Source organism: Leishmania braziliensis, chromosome 25 (assembly GCF_000002845.2).
Source record: "Leishmania braziliensis MHOM/BR/75/M2904 complete genome, chromosome 25".
Taxonomy (NCBI): Eukaryota; Euglenozoa; class Kinetoplastea; order Trypanosomatida; family Trypanosomatidae; genus Leishmania; species Leishmania braziliensis.
In genome coordinates, this window is record NC_009317.2 from 517,659 (window position 1) to 535,965 (window position 18,307).

The following is an 18,307-nucleotide window of genomic DNA, read 5'->3' on the forward strand; positions in this document are numbered from 1 at the left end:
GTGTGTGTGTGTGTGTGTGTGTGTGTGTGGTGCAAGCGTCGAGTCGTGAACGGGGGGGGGAGAAAGGGGGAAAGAAGAGAACCATGGGTAGAGGTGATTATTTGGCGGCACATAATCTGGAATGCGCAGATAGCAGCCGTTGCTCACGAGCCTTCGCGCTCGATTGCAGCTATTCCTACGAAGCCTTCAGCACACGAGAGCCAAAGCACACGCAGTTGTGTGTATCGATCGAGGCAACCGCTTGTTTCGAACTGTAGCTGTTAGCCCACGATGCAAAACCCAGTTGTCCATCACGACGCCACCGGTAGGCCTTTACAACTCTGTGCTTCACAGGCCTTTCCCCAACCACCTCTACCCATGCTAGGCTGTTCTCTGTGTGTGGTATTCTTTTTCAGCTCTTTCGATAAAAGGTGTGGCAATCAAACTGGGGTTTGAAGGGGTGGGGCAACATGCGTATGTAACGAGATGCAAAGTTCGCACAATAACAAAACGAATCCAAGAATTAAAAGGACGGGGGCAACTGGGAGAGACGAGAAACCAAGAGGTGCATGGAGCTTACTCTGCGAACTGGGAAAGGGGGCAAACAAAATGGGAACAGTAGCAAGCACCATCTTCTCGTCTGGGCCCGAAAGCAAATTGGGGCGCCGACCCCAATTTGCTGTGAAAAAGTGTTCAAGTTGCTCCATGATAAGAATACAGCGGGGGGGAGGGGTGCCAACGTCAAGCTTTTTGATATTGACTTCGTCTTCCACTTGCTTGCTCTGGCACCTGGTTGGCACGATGAGTACACACGGAGCTCATGATACCATGCAATATCACTCATCACCACCACGCCACGCAGTAATCGCTGCCTTCTCTTCACCCTCCCCCCTCCACTTTTTTCTTTGCCTCGGCACGACGGTAGTTCTTGGGATGCACGACTGCCTCTCGCTGGGGAGGAGAGGGGGGTGGGAAAGGAGGGTGTGCCTGCCCCCTCGTCCTGCTCCATAAACGCACAAACGGCAACGGTAGCTTTTGAGCTTCCAGCACTAAGAGGACGGCGAAGGGGATTCGCACATCCCAATGCGTGGGCCATGCGAAAACAACCGGGCGGAAAGGAAGGCGGCGGCGGGGAGAGAAGGGCGGCGTCGACAGATGATGGGGCGAAGAGGGGGTGTTCCTCTACAAAAGCGTGTAGTGGGTTATGTAGATCGGCCCGCCGATGGTCAACGCCACAGTGAGCAGGACAGCAATCACCATAATTACCTTCTCTGCAGGCTCTAAGTCGCCAAATGCAATCTCCGGACCCAGGCGCTTGATGAAGCGATAGATCGGGTTGTGCTGCCTCACGGTGGCTGTCGGCACTTCGGTATAGTGCTTGGAAGCATCCGGTGGCGGGTACGGCCTCCGGTTGCGGTGGACAGTTGTGGCTGTGGTGTACATTTCCGAATTCCTCGCCCTTGAGCCACGGAGCGCCGCCTTCAATAGAATACAGGGCTGCAGAGAGCGTGAGAGGTTAGTCTTCTGAAGCTGCGCTTGAGGAATATGCTATGATGTTAGGACTGCGTAGCCAAAATTGGGCTGCTTTGGCCCCTTTTTCTATTCTGCTGAGATTCATAAAAGATCACTTGGGGTGCGGTGTGCGCGTGAAGGGGCAGTGGAAAGAGCAGAGGACTACGATGAAGACGAGTGAAGATGGATGACGGTACGCAGCAGTACATAATACGCACACAAACTATTAAAGCATTCGGGAAAGCCATCAACCCCACGCCTGCCCTAAGAGACAGTGATTCTCGTGGAGCCGTTGGGCAGCAAACGTGTGCGGCACACCTTCACGATGGCAGTGGTTGGGGGGAGGAAAGCGCGAGGGGCACCGCGAAGAGGTCTTATGGCGGCAAACCCAGTGGGCTGGCACCCTCATCTTCCCTCACCTTGTGTTCTCGCGAAAGCGCTCCTCCCTACCGCTTCTCAAATAGGATTTTCTCTTTTCAGCATCACCACTCTGCCATACAACATGGGCTCGCCTCCACTCTACCACGGTCCCGCCGCAGGCCCATCGCGCAGCCCCGACCAGCCGCAGACACACGAGCCGCGGCAACGCGCCGACCCAGCCATCACAGCACAGCCCCTGCCCCAGGCACCTCACACCACCACACCCCGCAAGCCGCCTCGCGCATCCCCCGGGCGGCTCGGGCACCCCCACCAGCAGGCAGCGAGGGCCAGGCGAGACACGCCCGGGTTGCACTGGCCTCCACGCGTAGCTGGCTCGTGGCCAAACCAGCGCCCGGGGGGGGGCTCGCCATTGGCGGGGAGAGGGCTGCCCGTCCCCCGGCGGTAAAACGGGATAGGCAGACGCACAAGCGCCCCACAAATCCCGCAAAGAAACTGGTGTGGTCATGGCGGCCGCCCCTATTCCGCTGAAAAAAGATCCTTCTTGAAGCCCCGCATGTGTAGGAAATGCGCCGCCCAAAGTGCCAAGCCGCTGGCCCAGGGTTTCTTCAGCGCACCGGCCCTTCCGGTTGAAACGGCCGCCCCCCCCCCCCCCCCCCCAAAGATCCCTGAGGCGCCCGCCCGAGGCGCCAAACCCACCGCCCAGCTCTATGATCCCTACGTTTTTCTCTGTAGAATTCACCCCCGGGAATGCGAAAAGAAAAGCTGCACCTGTCTTCATAAAGGGGGCCTCGGATTTATTTGCCATTTCGACAGCCAAAACGGAAGCGGCGAAAGAAGCCCACACGTTCCCCCGCGTGTTCAATGCCAAAGGTGGGGTGTGTCAGGCCTGCCCGCCGGGTTCCAAAGCCCGGGGCCGCCTGGAAAGAAATGGGGGCGCGCGCCCTCTCGGCCGTGGTGGCGAAAGGAAGCGCTTGGCGTGAGTGGGTGGAGCCATGGTGCGCGTTGGTTTTCTTTTCCGGAATGAAGAAATCACTGTTTGTCGCGCTTGGTGTTTCGGGAACTCGGTTGCCTATCCGGGGTGATTTCAAGTTGTGCGTCTGCACCCTGTCATTTGCAAAACTTCAGTTTGTGAGCCCGTGTGCACCTGCTGTGGTGGGGTGGATGGCGTCTCCAAAATCTCATGTTTCATTTTCTTCAAATTATCACGAAAAGCTAGCAATGTATTTGGCGGATGGGGGGATGTTCGTTGACGCCATCCGAGCGCGGCGTTTTTGTGCCACCGCTCAGTGTGTATCCCTTCGTGTTTTTTTAAAGGGCGGCTGTGGCGAAAACCGTCCTCGTAAAAAAGGGTGCTGTGTCTCCGCGGTGGGGGGGGGCGCCCCCGCGCCGCCTTCCCAAGAACCCCCTTTTATCAGCGTGAAACTCCCTTTTGCCACTCGAAATCCCTGTTCTTCCCTGCGCAACGAATTGGGCGCAGCGCCGGCGACTGGGAATGGTCCTCTGCGAAAAACCGCCGCCGCCAGGTGCCCTGCCCGAAACAGGCGTGCCCGCTGCCGTTTGCCGCGCCGCTGGAAAATGCCGCCCGGGGATCGGCCGCTTTGCATTTCTTAAGGGTTTGGAAATGCGAACGGCGCAGCTCCGTAGGTTTTTTCATATTCAGGCGGTCGCGGTTTCATTTTGGAAAGGGGGTGGCCTGATTCGGAAAAAAATCCTGGCGGCGCGCTTGGGGTGGGGGTTTCGCGCGGTTTGGGCGCGCATCCTTCGCCCCGGTTTTTCCTGGAAAAGAATCTGCGCGAAGGGAGCCGAGCGCGACACCGCCCTCGGGGTGGAAAACCGAAAGTGTTCCATGGCCTTTTTATTATGCTCGACTTTGTAGGTGTTGGGTGGTGTCTTGGCAGCGTGCTGTTCTGCTCGTTTTTTTTTCCGTTCCGGGGGGGGTCTTTGGGGCGGGCTTCTCCGCCCCTCTTCCCCTTTGGTGGTGGTTCTCTGTGTCCTCGTGCTGGCCGAGCGGGGCCTTCCTAAAGGCTGGTTGCGGCTCCTCCTTTGGTGCCGCCAGGTGGGAGGGGGGGCCGCGCAGGGGCCGGCGTGCGGGTTAGGCGAGGGGGGGTGGCCGGGGGGGGGGGTGCGTGGTGGGGCAAGATGGTAGGGAGGGGCGGCCCGGCCACCACGGAGGGGCGCGGCGCCTTCCCCGGAAACGTGCGTCCCGGGGGGGGTATGGGGGTGCAGGGGTGTGGGTCTGTGAAGAGAGCCTGGGCGCCGCACGCACGCCATCGCCCCCCAAGTTTCTCATCACGTGCTTTTTCCTTGCCGCGCGAAGGCGTTGAATAACGGGGGGGGGGGACGGAGAGTTTCGTCTGCTCAACGCGCGCGTACACACGCACATAACCAGTTAGTGATAACATAGAAAAAGGAAAGAACATCCAGGTGTCCGGTATTTGGCGCACCCTGCGCGATGTTCGTGTAAACAGACAGGCGTACACACACACAGGCACACCTGGCAAGACACAGCTGCACATATAGGGGGGAGGGAGGGCATAGAAGGAGTTTCCATCAGCGGGAATGAGGGAAGAGGGAGGAGAGAAGTTCGACCTCAGTGAGCAAAAAGCATGAGGTGGAGGACTATGAGGGGAAAGGAACAGGAAGAAAAAGTAGTAGCAACGAAACGGGAACGCGATGGCAGTGCACTTCATCGAGACCACACACACATATATATATATATTAGTTGCAGACTTAGCAGGGAGATTGGCACGCCTGGGTGTATGTGTGTCCGCGGTGTTGTGGACCTTTCTCTACACGAGAGCAGTACACCAAGACTTGGCAAGCGAATCATGGTGAGCAGCGTGTACGCCGAGAGTAGGGTGGAGGAATACCTGCTCGATACCATGTGCCTGTATCTCACGACTGTTGAAGGCATACGAGGATGGGAGGAGGGGTGAAGTCGAAGACACTGTCATATGCAAACGCGTATATATATATATGCATAGTGTCGTGAGAAACGAGATGCCATCCGCGTGTATGCGTGCAATTCTACGGGTTTGTGTACATGCTGACAGTGGGAAGAGGAGCGGTGGGAAGAGGCGCCTCGAGCCCACATGTATAGCGTATAACTAGACGGAACGAAAAGAGAGAGGTGAGGTTACTGGTTATCAGCAGAAACCCACTTGAATCAAAAGAGTCGCGCAGGCTCGCAGAGTTGGGCACGGCTTGCGTATGGCGGGGAGTCAGTGCGGGTTAGGGTGGTGACGCGCAGGGCGGGGGAGGAGGGAGAGAAAGAGAGTAAGGATCTCGCGCGCTTTCCCTCACCTTGCGTGTTCGTAAATACATAGGTATGCGCAGATGACAGCAGATGCTCCGCAATCGACAGTAGCAGAAAAGCTCCTGGCGCGAGAACAAAGAGGCCATCACGTACGACACACACACGCATGGTGCCCAAGACTGGAGAAGGGTACTGGTGCACCAGTAGACACCACCACAATTTTGCGTGTGCGGCATCTACCCCCCTCACATCATCAGCTCGAACTCTGCGTTGCGCTGCTTCTTGCCCTTGCCCAAGTTGTCGCTGCGGTAGGTGCGGAAGACGCTGGTGCCATCCTTGGTCTGGTACACCGTGGTGAGGCTCGTCAGTGTGCCGGCGTCGAACGAGGTCACGTTCTTGAATACCGCGTTGTTCTTGTTAAGGCGCACGATATTGACGTGGACGTTCTTACTAGACACCTTGCTCTGCGTGTGAAGTGCGATGACATACTTCTTCTTCGGCACGTTGTTGCCAGTGCTGTTCATGCGACGCGGAATGACGAGGTACTTGTGGCCCTTTGTGAACTTATAGAAGAGGGAGACGGAGCGGGATTGCTGGAAGAGGTATTCGGTACTCGGCTCCTCCGGGTTCACGCTGGAGTTTGCCACCACCTTCTGCTGCGAGCCGTTGATGTCACCCTTAGAAATGCTCAACATAACGGCAGCGTACTTCTTGTCCGGGTCGCTGGCCGGCAGGCCGCGGCGGTCCTTCTGATGCAGCGAGATGTACGCCGGAAACACCGACGTCTTGTTCACAATGATCTCCAGCGCCGTGTCGCACACAAGGTCCTCAAAGTTGCCGGGAACACGGTAGTCGTACCATGAGTGGAACCAGTTGCCGCGGCGGAGGCATACAGAGCCGCTATCGAAGAACATCGACACATCTCGCCACTCCATCCAGAAGGTGCCATCCGCTTTCTTCTGAGGACGGCAAGCGAGTTTGATGAGCGGGTAGTGGTTCCACAGGGGACTGTCATCGCCCCAGTCCCCGGTCCACTCCACCTGCGACCCCCACGGGTTGCGGATCTTCAGCATGCACAGATGATGCAGCGGGAAGTGTTTCACGTCCAGCACTGAGTACGCGTGGCCAGTGCTCAGACCGGCTTTCTCAAACAGGGCCTGCACCTCGTTCGCCGAGAGCCGCTTGCCGCCCATTTTCAGATTGCCGTTACCTGGAGTGGCAATACAGATCAGGTACTTCTTCTCGTTCCACCGATGGAGGGAGTCAAAGAGCCTCCTCCGTGCCTCGGTGTCCGTCTGTGATGTCTTCCATGCGTCGCCGAAGTCGTAGGCCGGGAAGCCGGTGAGGTCCTCGAGGGCTTGCCACGGGTATCCAGCCACGATCGCCTGGTACGAACCGAAGGCCTTCGCGTAGGCCTTCTCTGCGAAGGATACCCACAGCTCGTTCGGATGGTTGCGGTTGCGCGCGAACACCGGCAAAAGCTGCACGCTGGGCAAGTACGCGTCCACGATGATAGTGCGCCACCACCCGCTGATGTTGAGGTTCACACGCCACGCACCGTACTTTTGCTCCTGATTGCGGATGTAGCACCAGTGGTGGTTCTTAAAGATTCCCTTGATAGCAGCATCGTACTCGGCCAGCGCCGCCACCGCGCAGAGGTAGTAGCAGTCACCGAGCTGACCCTGGGCAATGTCCTTAGGCGAGATGTCACTGAAGAGCCGAATCTTTGAGTGCCACTCCTTCGGCAGGAAGTCCTCGGGGCGACGCCACGCAATCGTCTCCGGCCGCTTCAGGCACGCATCTGGTTCCGAGTCGATGCCAGGGCGGATCAGCGACCGCGAGGTGGGCGGGAAGGACGTGTCAAGGTACATATTGCCCTCCGTTCGTGCCACCTTCAGGAGTTGATTTTGGTTTTTGACCTTCGGGTTCTTCTCGCGCAGCTTGCGCATCTTGGCTAGGTCGGCGCTGACCTGCGCCGCCGCCTTCTGATGAAGCTTCTGTCTGTCCACCTCGGTGAAGGCGATGCCGGAGAACTTAACGTTGAAGTCGTTCGTCTTCTTCACCTTCACCATGGCCTTAGTCTCGAGCGGGAACACCGACACGGTGGCGGTGCAGGCGCCGTAGTCGTTCTTGGTCACGAGGTGCGTGTCACTTAGCGCGATGACCTTGGAGCCATCGCCGAAGTTGACTGTCACCTTCATCTGGTAGTCCTGCGTGTCGTTGTAAAAGTACCAGGTACCGCCCTTGACGATCTTGAAGAGGTTGCCATCGTCGAAGCACGGTGTGGATTTGCCGGAGACACGCGGTCTGCTGAGCTTGTACTCTGGCGTTGCATAACAGCAGCCGCAGCAAGCGTTGCCCATCTTCCGGTCTTGTCCTGTATATTGGCCTCCCTCTGCATGTGACGTGCCTCTCTTTCACTCCTTTGCTGAACAGAAACCTCGACCGCGCAGTGGTCGGAACGTATGGTGAGTCTACGCTGCGGTGAGATCAATTGGTCGCAGGGAGCGGCAGACGCGCGCTCCACACGCGCTAGCAGAGGCAAATCCGAAGCGCGAAGAACGTCGGAGGAAAGGAGGGATAGAGGGGAGGAAGGCTCACGTTCGCCGAAGGAGAAGGAAAGACTCACCGGCGAAGCAACGTTGGAGTTGAAAGGAGCAGAAGTCTGCGTAAGAGAACGAAGAAGGTTACCATTTTCGGGTTTGGCACACAGAGAGCTCTCCGTTTCCCAAGAAGAGTTAGAGCTGCTCTTGCCATCATCGCCAACAAGGCTAGAGGAGGCTGCTATCGTCTACCGAGACGTCTCTATTCTTTTCTCTTTTTTTTTCCTTTTCTCATTTCTGATTTCACGACTACGGCGTCTCTGTGCTTCTGTGTGCCCCTATTTCACACAAGCTGGCACGCACCACAGAAGCGCAGACGCACACCCACCAGGCTTGCCAGCACAGTAGTGAGGTTGACTCGAGACTGATAACAAATTCGGAGCTCAGCCTAATTCTCCTTTTGCTTCTTCTTTTGTGTTCATGAAGTACAGACGTGCTCATCGAAACCACTTTCTCTGATACACCTCCCCCCTCTCTCCTCTCAGCTTTTTATTGCGTCCCCCCTTCCCATTTCTCTTCCCCTTTCCCACCTCCTCGCCATCTCAGCTTCACGCCTGTCGAGCGTTTCCGGTGTCATCACAGGGAACATCTAAAGTATCTCACCTTCCCCACCAACACGCCTTTTTTTTGTGTGTGCCCTCATCCTAGTGCTCAAACGTCAGAAAGGCGCCAGAATTAAAGTGCCCTCGCTCAAGCAGTGTCTGCACCACCCTCGATACATTTCTCTCATAAGGACCCACGCCTTCGTCGTTGTATACCAACCTACCTACGCACATCCGGAGACTTCTCCACGTACCGCTCCCCAGTCCAGACGCCTCCTCACTCGTTGTCTGGGTATCATCATCTCCCTCCCTCCCCCTCTCTCTATTCCCTTTTAGTTTCTCCCTTCTTCTTCTTGTCTTTGTCTGCCCGCTCTTGAGCTCCGTGGCACACACTCGTCGTGCTTGTGCGTGCCTCTGCTTGTGCACTGCGCTGCTCACGTATATCTAGCCGCCCTTGATTAGCACGCATTCACACGCATCGTCGCAACTCGAGAGAAGACAGAATAATTCAACGAAAAAGACGCAAACGAACAGGAAGAGCACAAGTCTCACGTCTACCTTCTCATCTTAAGCGTTGTCTCCTTCGAAAAGCCACACCGGCTTACCTCCATTACACCCTCTCTTTTTCTGTTCTTTATTGGTTTACTACGAGTAATCCGGTTGACGGTTGTGTGTCGGGTTTATTCGCGTGCGAGCCGGAGCGAGCAAAAGGGATAGCGTTCACCTCTCTCCTGTTTAGGTGTGTCTCTGTGTGCCCCTGTTCAGCGTTAGGCAAACACCGTCGTCTCTGTCTCCGCGCTTCTTTCCTCTCTTTTCTATTGCTTCTGTTTTGAGAGCGTTAACGAGAAATCGCCAAGGGGCTGCTGATTTCACGCACAAACTCACACCGCCACCATCACCACTGCATTTGTTTTGCTCTTCCTTCCTGCTTCATTGCCAGTGGAGGGAAGAGGGGCCGCTCCGAGCTGTGCTGCTACCACCTCAATTCTTTTCCACTTTCCCTCCTGCTATCTTCTCTGTCGTTGAGCGTCATCGCCCTCTCTGCACACGCGCCTCTGTGTGCTGCGTTGTATTCTTTGGCTGTGGTGTGGGTGCGTCATTCAAAGCGAATCGGCGTTTTTTTTTGTTTAGGTATACTTCCGCTGTCGTGTGTGTGTGTGTGCACACGTGCTTGACTGCCCTTAGCTTTTTCTTCCAGTGAATTTCTTCTTTCTCTTTTAGTTTCTGCGCAGCCCACTCCCCTAACTCCTCTGTCTCTCTCGCTTGACTTAACCTTTGTCGACCCTTGATACAGATAATACCTCCCTCTCTTTAACTTGCTGCTCTGCTAAGACAGGCACGAGCATCTACCCTTATCTTTTCCCCACTCGATTCATTCCGCTGGGCACACCCTTTTCATCTCCACATCCTTTATTTTTTTTTTTTTTTTGCTAGGCGTCACCACCTCTTCACAATCTCTATCGGAGCAAAGCACTGCGCTGTTTGGCGTTCTCACTTTCTTTTTACAGTGCTTCACTCCATCGACGATACACCTCGAGCGAGGCACGCGCACATCCTCACGGCGACGGCAAGAAGAGTTGTTGCTTAACAAAATCTAGTTGCGGGGGTTTTTATCTTCTTGCTTGCGCTCTTAGTTTCACAGAAGACTACCCCCCTTTTCTACACATACCGCCACGCGCAGCCTCGCGCGCACGCTCTCTTTCTCTACCTTTTCTTTGTTGGAAGTGAGCTCAGTCTCTGCAGCTCATCTCTCTCGCTATAATTTCAGCGGTTTTTCTTAAAATAGCTCCCTCGTGCATTTCTTTTCGCTCTTCCTCTTTTCCTCACCCGCCTCCCCATTCTCCTTCCCCGCCCTTCTTTCTCTTGTCTTTTGCTGTGCCTCTTTGCATTTTCCCCACCTCCGCCCACGTGCTTTCTTCCATCTTCGGCACCACCACCTACCCTTCCCGCCTTCCTCCTCACGAATCCGCCGTTTGCTTCCAGCAGCACTGCGATTATAACAGAAAAAAAGAGACGAGGATCTCCTGTTATACTTTTACCGCCACGGCCACGGCTTCTCGTTCGTTCGTGCCTGTGCGCTTCCTGTTGCTTTTCGGCTCTCTGTATTCCTATCTAAACATCACTATAAAAGTCTGCGTATCTTTTCTCTTCCGCATCTTCTTGTTGTTCTCTCTTGTCCCTTTTTTTTGTCCGTTCTCTTCGGGGAGTTATACGCAGCAAAGTACATCTTAGCGCACACCTTCATCGGATTCGTCACCCGACGCGATCTTGCGTCTCTCTCTCTCTCTTTGTGTGTGTGCGTGTGTGTGCGCTCTTCAGCCTGTTTTTCTCGCTTGGCTGAGTTTTCTTTTTTTTCTTATTCCTCCGTCACAGACTTTCATTAATTCGCACTGGCACGTCCTGGACTCGTGTACCTCGAGCCTCTTTCTTTGCCTCTCGTGGTTCCTCTCTTGTCCCTTTCACTTCTTTTGTTCTCTTTCGTCTGATTCTCCCACCACAGCCCGCAGCGTGTCTCCTTGCCGTTCTTACGATCGAGCTAGCGGGCAAAAAAAGGGAAATCGTCTCTCCCCCTTGCTTGCTCACCTTGGTGTGCTCTTTCTCGCTACACGGCCGCACAGGGGACCCACCTCCGGCACCGCAACGTGTTCACTCCATGCACACTCTCTCATTCAGTCCAGCCACCTGCGCCTACCCATTTATTCACAAGGGCCATGGCGCAGCGGAGGTCCAAGCGAGCAGCATGAGCGGCAGCCTTGGTGTGGCTGACACCATGCATACTGCAGAGCACGGTGCTGTTATCGCTGCTGTGCAGCAGGGATGTGGCAGTATCTTTCAGCCTCTGGTGATGGCCTACGCGCAGTCCTACAGCGGCGATGCTGGAGACGTGATTCAGAGCGTTGCTACCGCCTACGGCGGCAGTTACACTCCGTCTTTCCACTCCCTTGAGCTCCCGGCAGCCACACCGCCGCCGCAATATCAGTCCGACTTCTACGCCGCCGCGGCCGCGGTCCAAGCGAACGACTACTACTACTATTCCTCTCAACCTCGCTACGCCGAGTCGCCGCTGACTTTGGCAGAGCTGTACAGCGCCAGTGTCGGTAGTGCCAGCCCGGTGCTGGGGTACGGGCCGACAACTTCCATCACCGGTATAAGTGGGTGTGGGTACATGGACGAGGCTACCGGCTCCGTCCTCAGCAGCGTCAGCTTCAGCGGTTCGCGCTTCCCCCAGTGGTATTTGCCCCGCGGGTACTGCCCTATGCCGTGCGCCAACGTTGTTGGCGATAGCTGCAGCAGTGCCTATGCGCCATACGCCGATTGCGCAAGCACTGGCATTACACCTACCACACTCTCGATGGGGCCAAACTCCACGCAGGAGGAGATGCTTAGCAGCCAGGATGGACGGTTGCATTACGCCGTGATGCCGCAGCCGCCACGACTCGCGCCCCAGCCGACCTTTGGCACACTGACCCCGTTTGCGCTGCCTCCATCGTACGCGGCCGCATCCGCTGGAAATGATGGACATGTGATTGGTGTGCGTCCCACATCCCCGTCTGGCATGCGAGAGTCGTCGTCCTCAGCCTCCTTGCCCATAACCTCGCCCGCGTCCAGGGCGGCGCGAACCCCGCAGTTCCTACCGTACGACGGCCGCGCCTACGGGATTCCACCGTGTAAGGCACAGATCAGCAGCGCCGATGCCGCTGCCTCTGTGGGGCAGTGCCTGCTCATAACTTCTACCCAGGGTGGAGGCTATAGCTCGGCAGACGCTGTCCAGCCCATCTGCGTCTCAGTGCGGAAGCCGGGCCCGCTGCATCCCATGCCCGTGTACCCTCTCCAGACGTCTCCTTTCATACCCCATGCCTTGCCGCACAACCATTGGGTGAGCACCGGTGATACTGGTGCTGTGTCAGAGTCGGCGGAGCGGTACTGCTCACCAGAGGAAAGCGCGCTGCTGGCGGACGTGCGTGCACGCCTGGCACAGCAGCACCGATCCTCGCAGCTGCTTAAGCAGCGCGCCTTGACGCAGAGGGCTGGCCTTAAGCCGCTGTCGCGCGCCGACTTCGTCGTTCTTGCCAAAGTGCCGGCCTCAGGAAAGAAAGTCGGCGTCAGAAGCACTAGTCACGACAGTGCCTCTCTCAGCATTATGACTGCTGAGGAGGCGACGGTGGCGAGGCTGTCACCTATTCCACAAATTCCAACCGTAGGCGATATCGATGCCGAGGCATCTGACCAGTCGGTGTGGGATGGCGCTGATGCTGCTGTGCAGGCCCCCACTCAGGATGCTCTGGATCGGGTATTGACAGTGCCCGGTGTCTTATGGCGGCATGACCCGTATAGCCGCAACGTACTGCCTCAAGCCCAGGCAACCGTCGAGAGTGACAGCAGCGGGACGACCAGCACGTCGTACTTCTCGCTGCCCTCTAGCCCCCACGTCGCACGCGCCGCTCTCGGCTTCTCTGACCGCGGTGACGCCACTGCTAGCGTCACGCAGCCCCCTCGCTCGACCGACATCTCGGCTCGTACGAACGGCAGCAGCAGTGACAGCGCCGACGGCATGCGACCCAGCACCCGTCGCCTGCCAACAAAGAAGGTGTGCGTACGGCATTATGTGAGCCCCGACGGCGACTCGTCGCTCAGTCACGAGCGCAGCGGAGCTGTCGGCACGCTTCTGAGTGTGAGGGAGGCGTCCAGCGCGGCTGTTCCCATGACTCTATGTGCGGATGGTTCCTCCATACTACAGCGTCACTCAGCATTTGTGGATGACGATGACGAAGGCCCAGCTCCTACGATCCCTCCGGAGATAGCACCAGCGGCTGTGCTCACAGCTACGGCCCCGGTGCATGCGAAGCATAGAAAGCTGCCGGTGCCGAAGCCGCGCTCGAAACAAATGCGCCTCTCTTCATGGACCAGAGGCAAGAAGGTGGGCATCCCCAACGAGCACTCTGGCGCGCCCACCGCTGCTTCGTCCTCGGTTTCGTCTGCATCTGGGGGACTCGAAGCGTCGCACTTGAATTCGCCATCGGGACTCGTTGTCGTAGCTCCGACTGAAGGACATGGTAGCGCGGATACCTCGGCGGCCTCCAGCGCAGCCGCTGTCTTAACTGACCCCGCTGCTTCGGCAATGGCGCGACCAGAGGTCCACCGTCCAGGCGCATACTCTTCTCCCTTAGACATCAGGACGAGGCTCTCCGCGTACCAGCCGGCGTCGAGGTGGGCGTGGAGGCTGCGCAGCTCGCGCGTGTACCCCCTGCCGCAGCCGGCGGAGATGGACACGGCGGAGAACGACGTGCTTGTCGATACCCTAGCGGATCTCGATACGAGCTGCCTTGCCCGCTTGTGGCGCAATCTGGATTTGAGCGGCTGCTTCCGTGATGCGCTGGAACGCCGCCGGCGCGTGATCGGGCCAGGAAGCAACAGCTCTATCCGCGTACTAAACCGCATGATACCCCTCACTCGCCGCCTGATGAACCGCCGGCGAGGTCTGGAGGCTGGGAAAGGAAACGGGCGGTGCTTTACCGTGTTGAGAGAGTCGGAGATGAAGTACGTGTGCCTCCTGCAGCACCGCTTCCGCAGGAGCACCGCTGTCGCAGCCGAACACTACGCTCCTGGTACGATGGTGGTCGTGGATGGAGACATGGGCATCGACACCGGCGTTGTCAAGCTATCCATGACGCGCAACGAGTACGAGGCTATGACAGATGCTCAGCGACGTGCTGCGCACCTCGTCGTACACCTGGAATTCGCACTTGCCTCCTCCATCCACCGTGCTGCCCACGCCGACGAGGTCCTGGTGCATAACAACACGCAGGCTCCCCTTGAGGAGTCAACGCTAGACTTCCTACAGTATCTGACCACGCAACCGCACCTGTTTCAGAGCTGCCGTGTGGAGTGGATGCGCTTTGTGGATGTGGAGTTCCAGGCGGATGGGCAGAAGCTCTATGTGCACTACACCTGCGATACTCCGGTGCGCTTTATCGAGCTGGCCACGTTTCTCAACCACATCTTTCACTGCCGCATCTGGATGAAGATGCTCAGGACGGACGAGCGGCAAGTGGGTGATGGTGTCTGTAGCACCCGCCTCTCTCGTGTTCCCCTCACCCCTCCTCCCTAGGCTTTCCTTCTCTTTCTGTTATAGCCTAATGCACTCCTCGTATTCTCTCCTTCTCTCGCACTTCTCGCTCACCCTTGCTGAGACATGTGCAGTTTACATTGCAGCGCTCACACACAAACTTCATCAAGGACGGTGCGCGCGGTCGAGTTTGTTTTTTGTTCTTCTGTGTGTTGTGCAGCTGTTGTTCTCCTTTTCGTTTTGCGCTGCCCTCAACCTGTACGTACTCGGGTCTCTGCACGGGCATCGTTGATCCGCTCACCCCTTTGTTTCTTCGTTCACCTCTCACCGTTTCTCTCAACGCCGTTTCTTCGTGTGTTTTACTCACCTATATTCTTCTTTTCGCAGAGGACGCCGATTGCTCGCCTTGCCACTCCCCCTCCCTCTTTCCCTCCCTCTCTCTCTCCCTCCCTCCGCCGCATGGACTCGCTATGTAGTGCCAGTGCCAGAGGGTGTGCACCTCGGTCCTCATACACGAAGCGCCCTTGATGCATAGGTGTACTTGTGCTCTTTCTGCGCAATTGTCTCGAACGCCATATATTAATAGTTTTTCACTGTTTCTACGTCATCTTTCCATCTCACGGCTTTACTCTCTCTCTCTCTCCCTCTGTGTATGAGTGCGTATGTGCGTGTATCTCTGCGCTCGTCTGATCAGCCTTCCCACTCATCCTGTGGTGGTGTGTTGTTTGTGCTCTTTCTCGTTTCTCCCTTCTCTTCCCATGCCGCTTGTCTTTTCTCTTTTCGTGTCTCTCGCGTGTGACACCGCGAGTGTGCCTGCTTGCGTGTACGCGTACGCGTGAGTCGGATACACCAGCATGACCGAAGAGGCACGTAAACATGTCCGTTGCCTCATGTTTTTCTTTCGCTTGCGCTTCTCTGTGGACAACGTCTCTCTCTGTATGTGTCGCCAGACCTGCCGCGCTTGAGTACGACTACGGACGACTTTTACTGCTTTGAGCTTTTATTGATAGTTTTATTCTTTCCCTGTGCAACACGGCTGCAACTGCCCAGTCCTTCCTTATCGTTCTGTCCGTTGTGCTTCTTCCACCCCTCTGCTGGCGTTCAGACAGGACGGCGTGCACACCGATTTTCTGAACCCCCCTTTTCTAAGGCTCAAGCTGTAGAAGGCAGCAATACCACACCAAAAGACAACGCCAGGCCTCAGTAACCAGGCATGGATTCTACCCTCTCCCGCTCTGCTGTTCTCGCTCACCCTCTCTTCCGGTAGTTCGACTGTGTGTGTGTGTGTGTGTGTGTATGTGTGTGTGCGCTTGGACCCATGCCCGTCTTTGGATGCCTCTTTTCCTGCGTCCCCCCTTCTCGCTGTCCCTTTACCGTTGCCCTCTTTCTCTCTCTCTTTTTCTCTCTTTTTTTTCTTTGTCAAGGAGGGTAGTGGAGAGGGGTGTATCGCGCACGAGAGGGGGGAGGGGGGGGGGAGCAGAAGAAGGGCCGCGTGTTACTTGCACGCCTCATGAAGCTCGTGTGAGTTGTTCTGTTGCGGAGTCATACCCATTGAGGTGGTAGCCTGCGCAGAATCACGTATCCTTTTTTTTCTTTCGAAGCTCCCCGTCTCTGTCTCTCACGAGGATGATGGTGTCGGATAGCTTATCACTCGCTTCTCTCTCTCCCTTGCAATATCGAACGACGCATCTACGCCCAGGCACATGCGCGTTCTCGACTGCAGGCATTTCATGTGTACTTAGAGGCATATGTCAATGCCGATGCGTCTCTACGTGAAGCATGCGTTTGATAGCGTGGGAGTGAACAATACATTCGCTCCTAAAACGAAAAAAAAACAAGAGATGACACTACGCCAAGTAAGTGAGATAGCGGCTGATGTTCATGTCATCACCTTCACCTGGGGTGAGTGGGCGTCTGCCTGTGCGCTTACCTTCTGTGGTGGTTATCGTTTTCTTCTGTTTCGCATTTCCTTTGCGGTGGTCGGCTTACATGTTTACTCTCTCGTTCTATGATGTGTTTTCTCTTTCCCGCGTGTATTGTCACTTTTACACTGAGTGCGCTGCTTTCATTTGTGAGTCTGCAGATGACACGCTGCTGTTCTCTCTTCTTTGCCCCGCTCCCCCCTCCTCTTTAAAAAACTTGGTTGCTCTTGCCATTCTGTCAGAGCTCGCCATCGACATCTGACGATGTCATCTTCTACCACGTCCTTGCCTCTCTTTCTCTCACCTATAATGCTTTTCTCTCTCTTCTCCGCCGCTGCACATGTGAGGCAAACGTGTGGGGCATGTGACTCCCCTTTTCTTGTTTTGTGGCTCTGCTTCTTTTCTTCAACGTTTCTCACGTAGATTGGCTTGTGTCCTTGTGTTCTATATATATATATATATATATATATGCATAACGCTGGCTTTCATCCACACTGCGCACGTGTGCCAACAGGTAAGTGTGTGTGTGTGGTTGATGCCTTTTAGTGGTTGCCTCTTTCCACTTCTGCGCCTCTTCTCCCTTTAGTCGTTTATTCCCCTTTATGGCATCTCCCTTTTGGTGACTGAAAGCGCATTTCGTGTGGACTCATGCGGTCCTCGCGCACAGCTCGCGGCCACATGTGAGGTAGCCCCCCCTGCTTGTCGCGTCTTCGTGTAGGCGTGCGTGCGTTTGCTCCTCTCGTGGCATCATCATCAGCATCGCCATTTCCCCCCTCTCTCTGCCTCTTTCTTCTTTCACATCAACGCAGGGAAAACAGCAAACTGTCTGCAAAAACAAAAAAAACGATCGAACGTCAACATTGCCCAGAACCTGTCGTACGAAAAGGCCAGAGCGCATCTTTTGTTTTCCCTTTCTAACACCCTTTTCCCTTTCGTTTTTTTTATTCATATTGCCTTTTGTTATTACTGGAAAACGCGTCATAGTTCCTGCACGCCAGCCTGTCCCCACTCCAGCATGCCACCACAATAACTACTGTGGTGTCATGCTCTTTGTTGCTGCGTGTGTCTTTCTCCACTTCCTTCTCTCCCTACACACCCTCTTCCCATCAGACACCCCCCCCCCTCCAATCCTCCTAAGCACTCTTCTCGCAAGCCATGCGGCGTTGCCTGGCCCCAGCTGGTGCCCGTGTGACGTCTCGAAGGAGTTCTACAACTGTATCACGTCCCGTTGACTACAACCTCAGGCACTGCTCACTTTGGACGGAGAACGGCGCGAATAATACGGCATCGGCGACATCAACCAACGCACCGGTCGCTCCGACCTCGGAGGACTACCGCGCCTTGCTGCTGGACCTCTTACTGTACCGTCGCGAGACGTTGGCTCCAGTCATAAAAGCTCTACACCGCGAGAGGAACGAGGTCGAGAAAAAAATGCAGCAGCTTGACACGCCCGTTCGCGAGCTCCACTTCATTCCTGATGAACTCCGGCAACTGTCTGAAGTGATGCTTGATGGCCTACCCACCCGTTTGCCCGAACTCTTCAGGGGGAATCGCCATTTATCAGCTGCAAAAAGCTCCAACACAGCCAAACTTGATAGTAATGCAGAAATTGTATTATAACGCCAAAAAACCCGCTCACGCAAGACGGGGGAATACCCCTAAATCACACGTCCGTTATAAACCATGCCTATATCTGCCAAAAACATTTCTTACGTATAATTATACTCCTTACCAATCCCCTATTTACCCACCTTTTTATAATTTTTACTCCCTGGGCCTCAATAAAGAACCGACCCCATATAACGTTGCCACCTAACTAATTTTTATTATGATACACTTAAACCCTACTAAAATATATGTCTCCCACCCCAAATAACTTCTCGACCTCGCCTCCTCACGCCCTTCCACTGACATATCGCCCCTATCAACTATTTCTTCCGCACTTCTCTTCTTCTTTTCTAACAATCACTAGTCATTCTCAACTTTTCAATTTTAACCAAAGTTATTTGGCCATCATATCACATTATCTATTTTCAAACCCTACT

General features: G+C 55.6%; 3 protein-coding genes across 3 annotated transcripts; 2 read left to right on the forward strand and 1 right to left on the reverse strand.

Annotated features, from left to right (window-relative positions):
* Positions 1-5,373: 5,373 nt before the first annotated feature.
* On the reverse strand, positions 5,374-7,491 carry LBRM_25_1350 (calpain family cysteine protease-like protein; the record flags this gene model as incomplete). Its single annotated transcript, XM_001565589.1, has 1 exon — positions 5,374-7,491. The coding sequence occupies one exon, from the start codon at positions 7,489-7,491 to the stop codon at positions 5,374-5,376; it is 2,118 nt and encodes a 705-aa protein (XP_001565639.1).
* A 3,435-nt stretch (positions 7,492-10,926) lies between these two features.
* LBRM_25_1360 (conserved hypothetical protein) lies at positions 10,927-14,382 on the forward strand (the record flags this gene model as incomplete). The annotated part of the gene is made up of 1 exon (XM_001565590.2): positions 10,927-14,382. The coding sequence occupies one exon, from the start codon at positions 10,927-10,929 to the stop codon at positions 14,380-14,382; it is 3,456 nt and encodes a 1,151-aa protein (XP_001565640.2).
* Positions 14,383-17,417: 3,035 nt separating this feature from the next.
* On the forward strand, positions 17,418-17,882 carry LBRM_25_1370 (hypothetical protein; the record flags this gene model as incomplete). The annotated part of the gene is made up of 1 exon (XM_001565591.1): positions 17,418-17,882. The coding sequence occupies one exon, from the start codon at positions 17,418-17,420 to the stop codon at positions 17,880-17,882; it is 465 nt and encodes a 154-aa protein (XP_001565641.1).
* Positions 17,883-18,307: the final 425 nt, after the last annotated feature.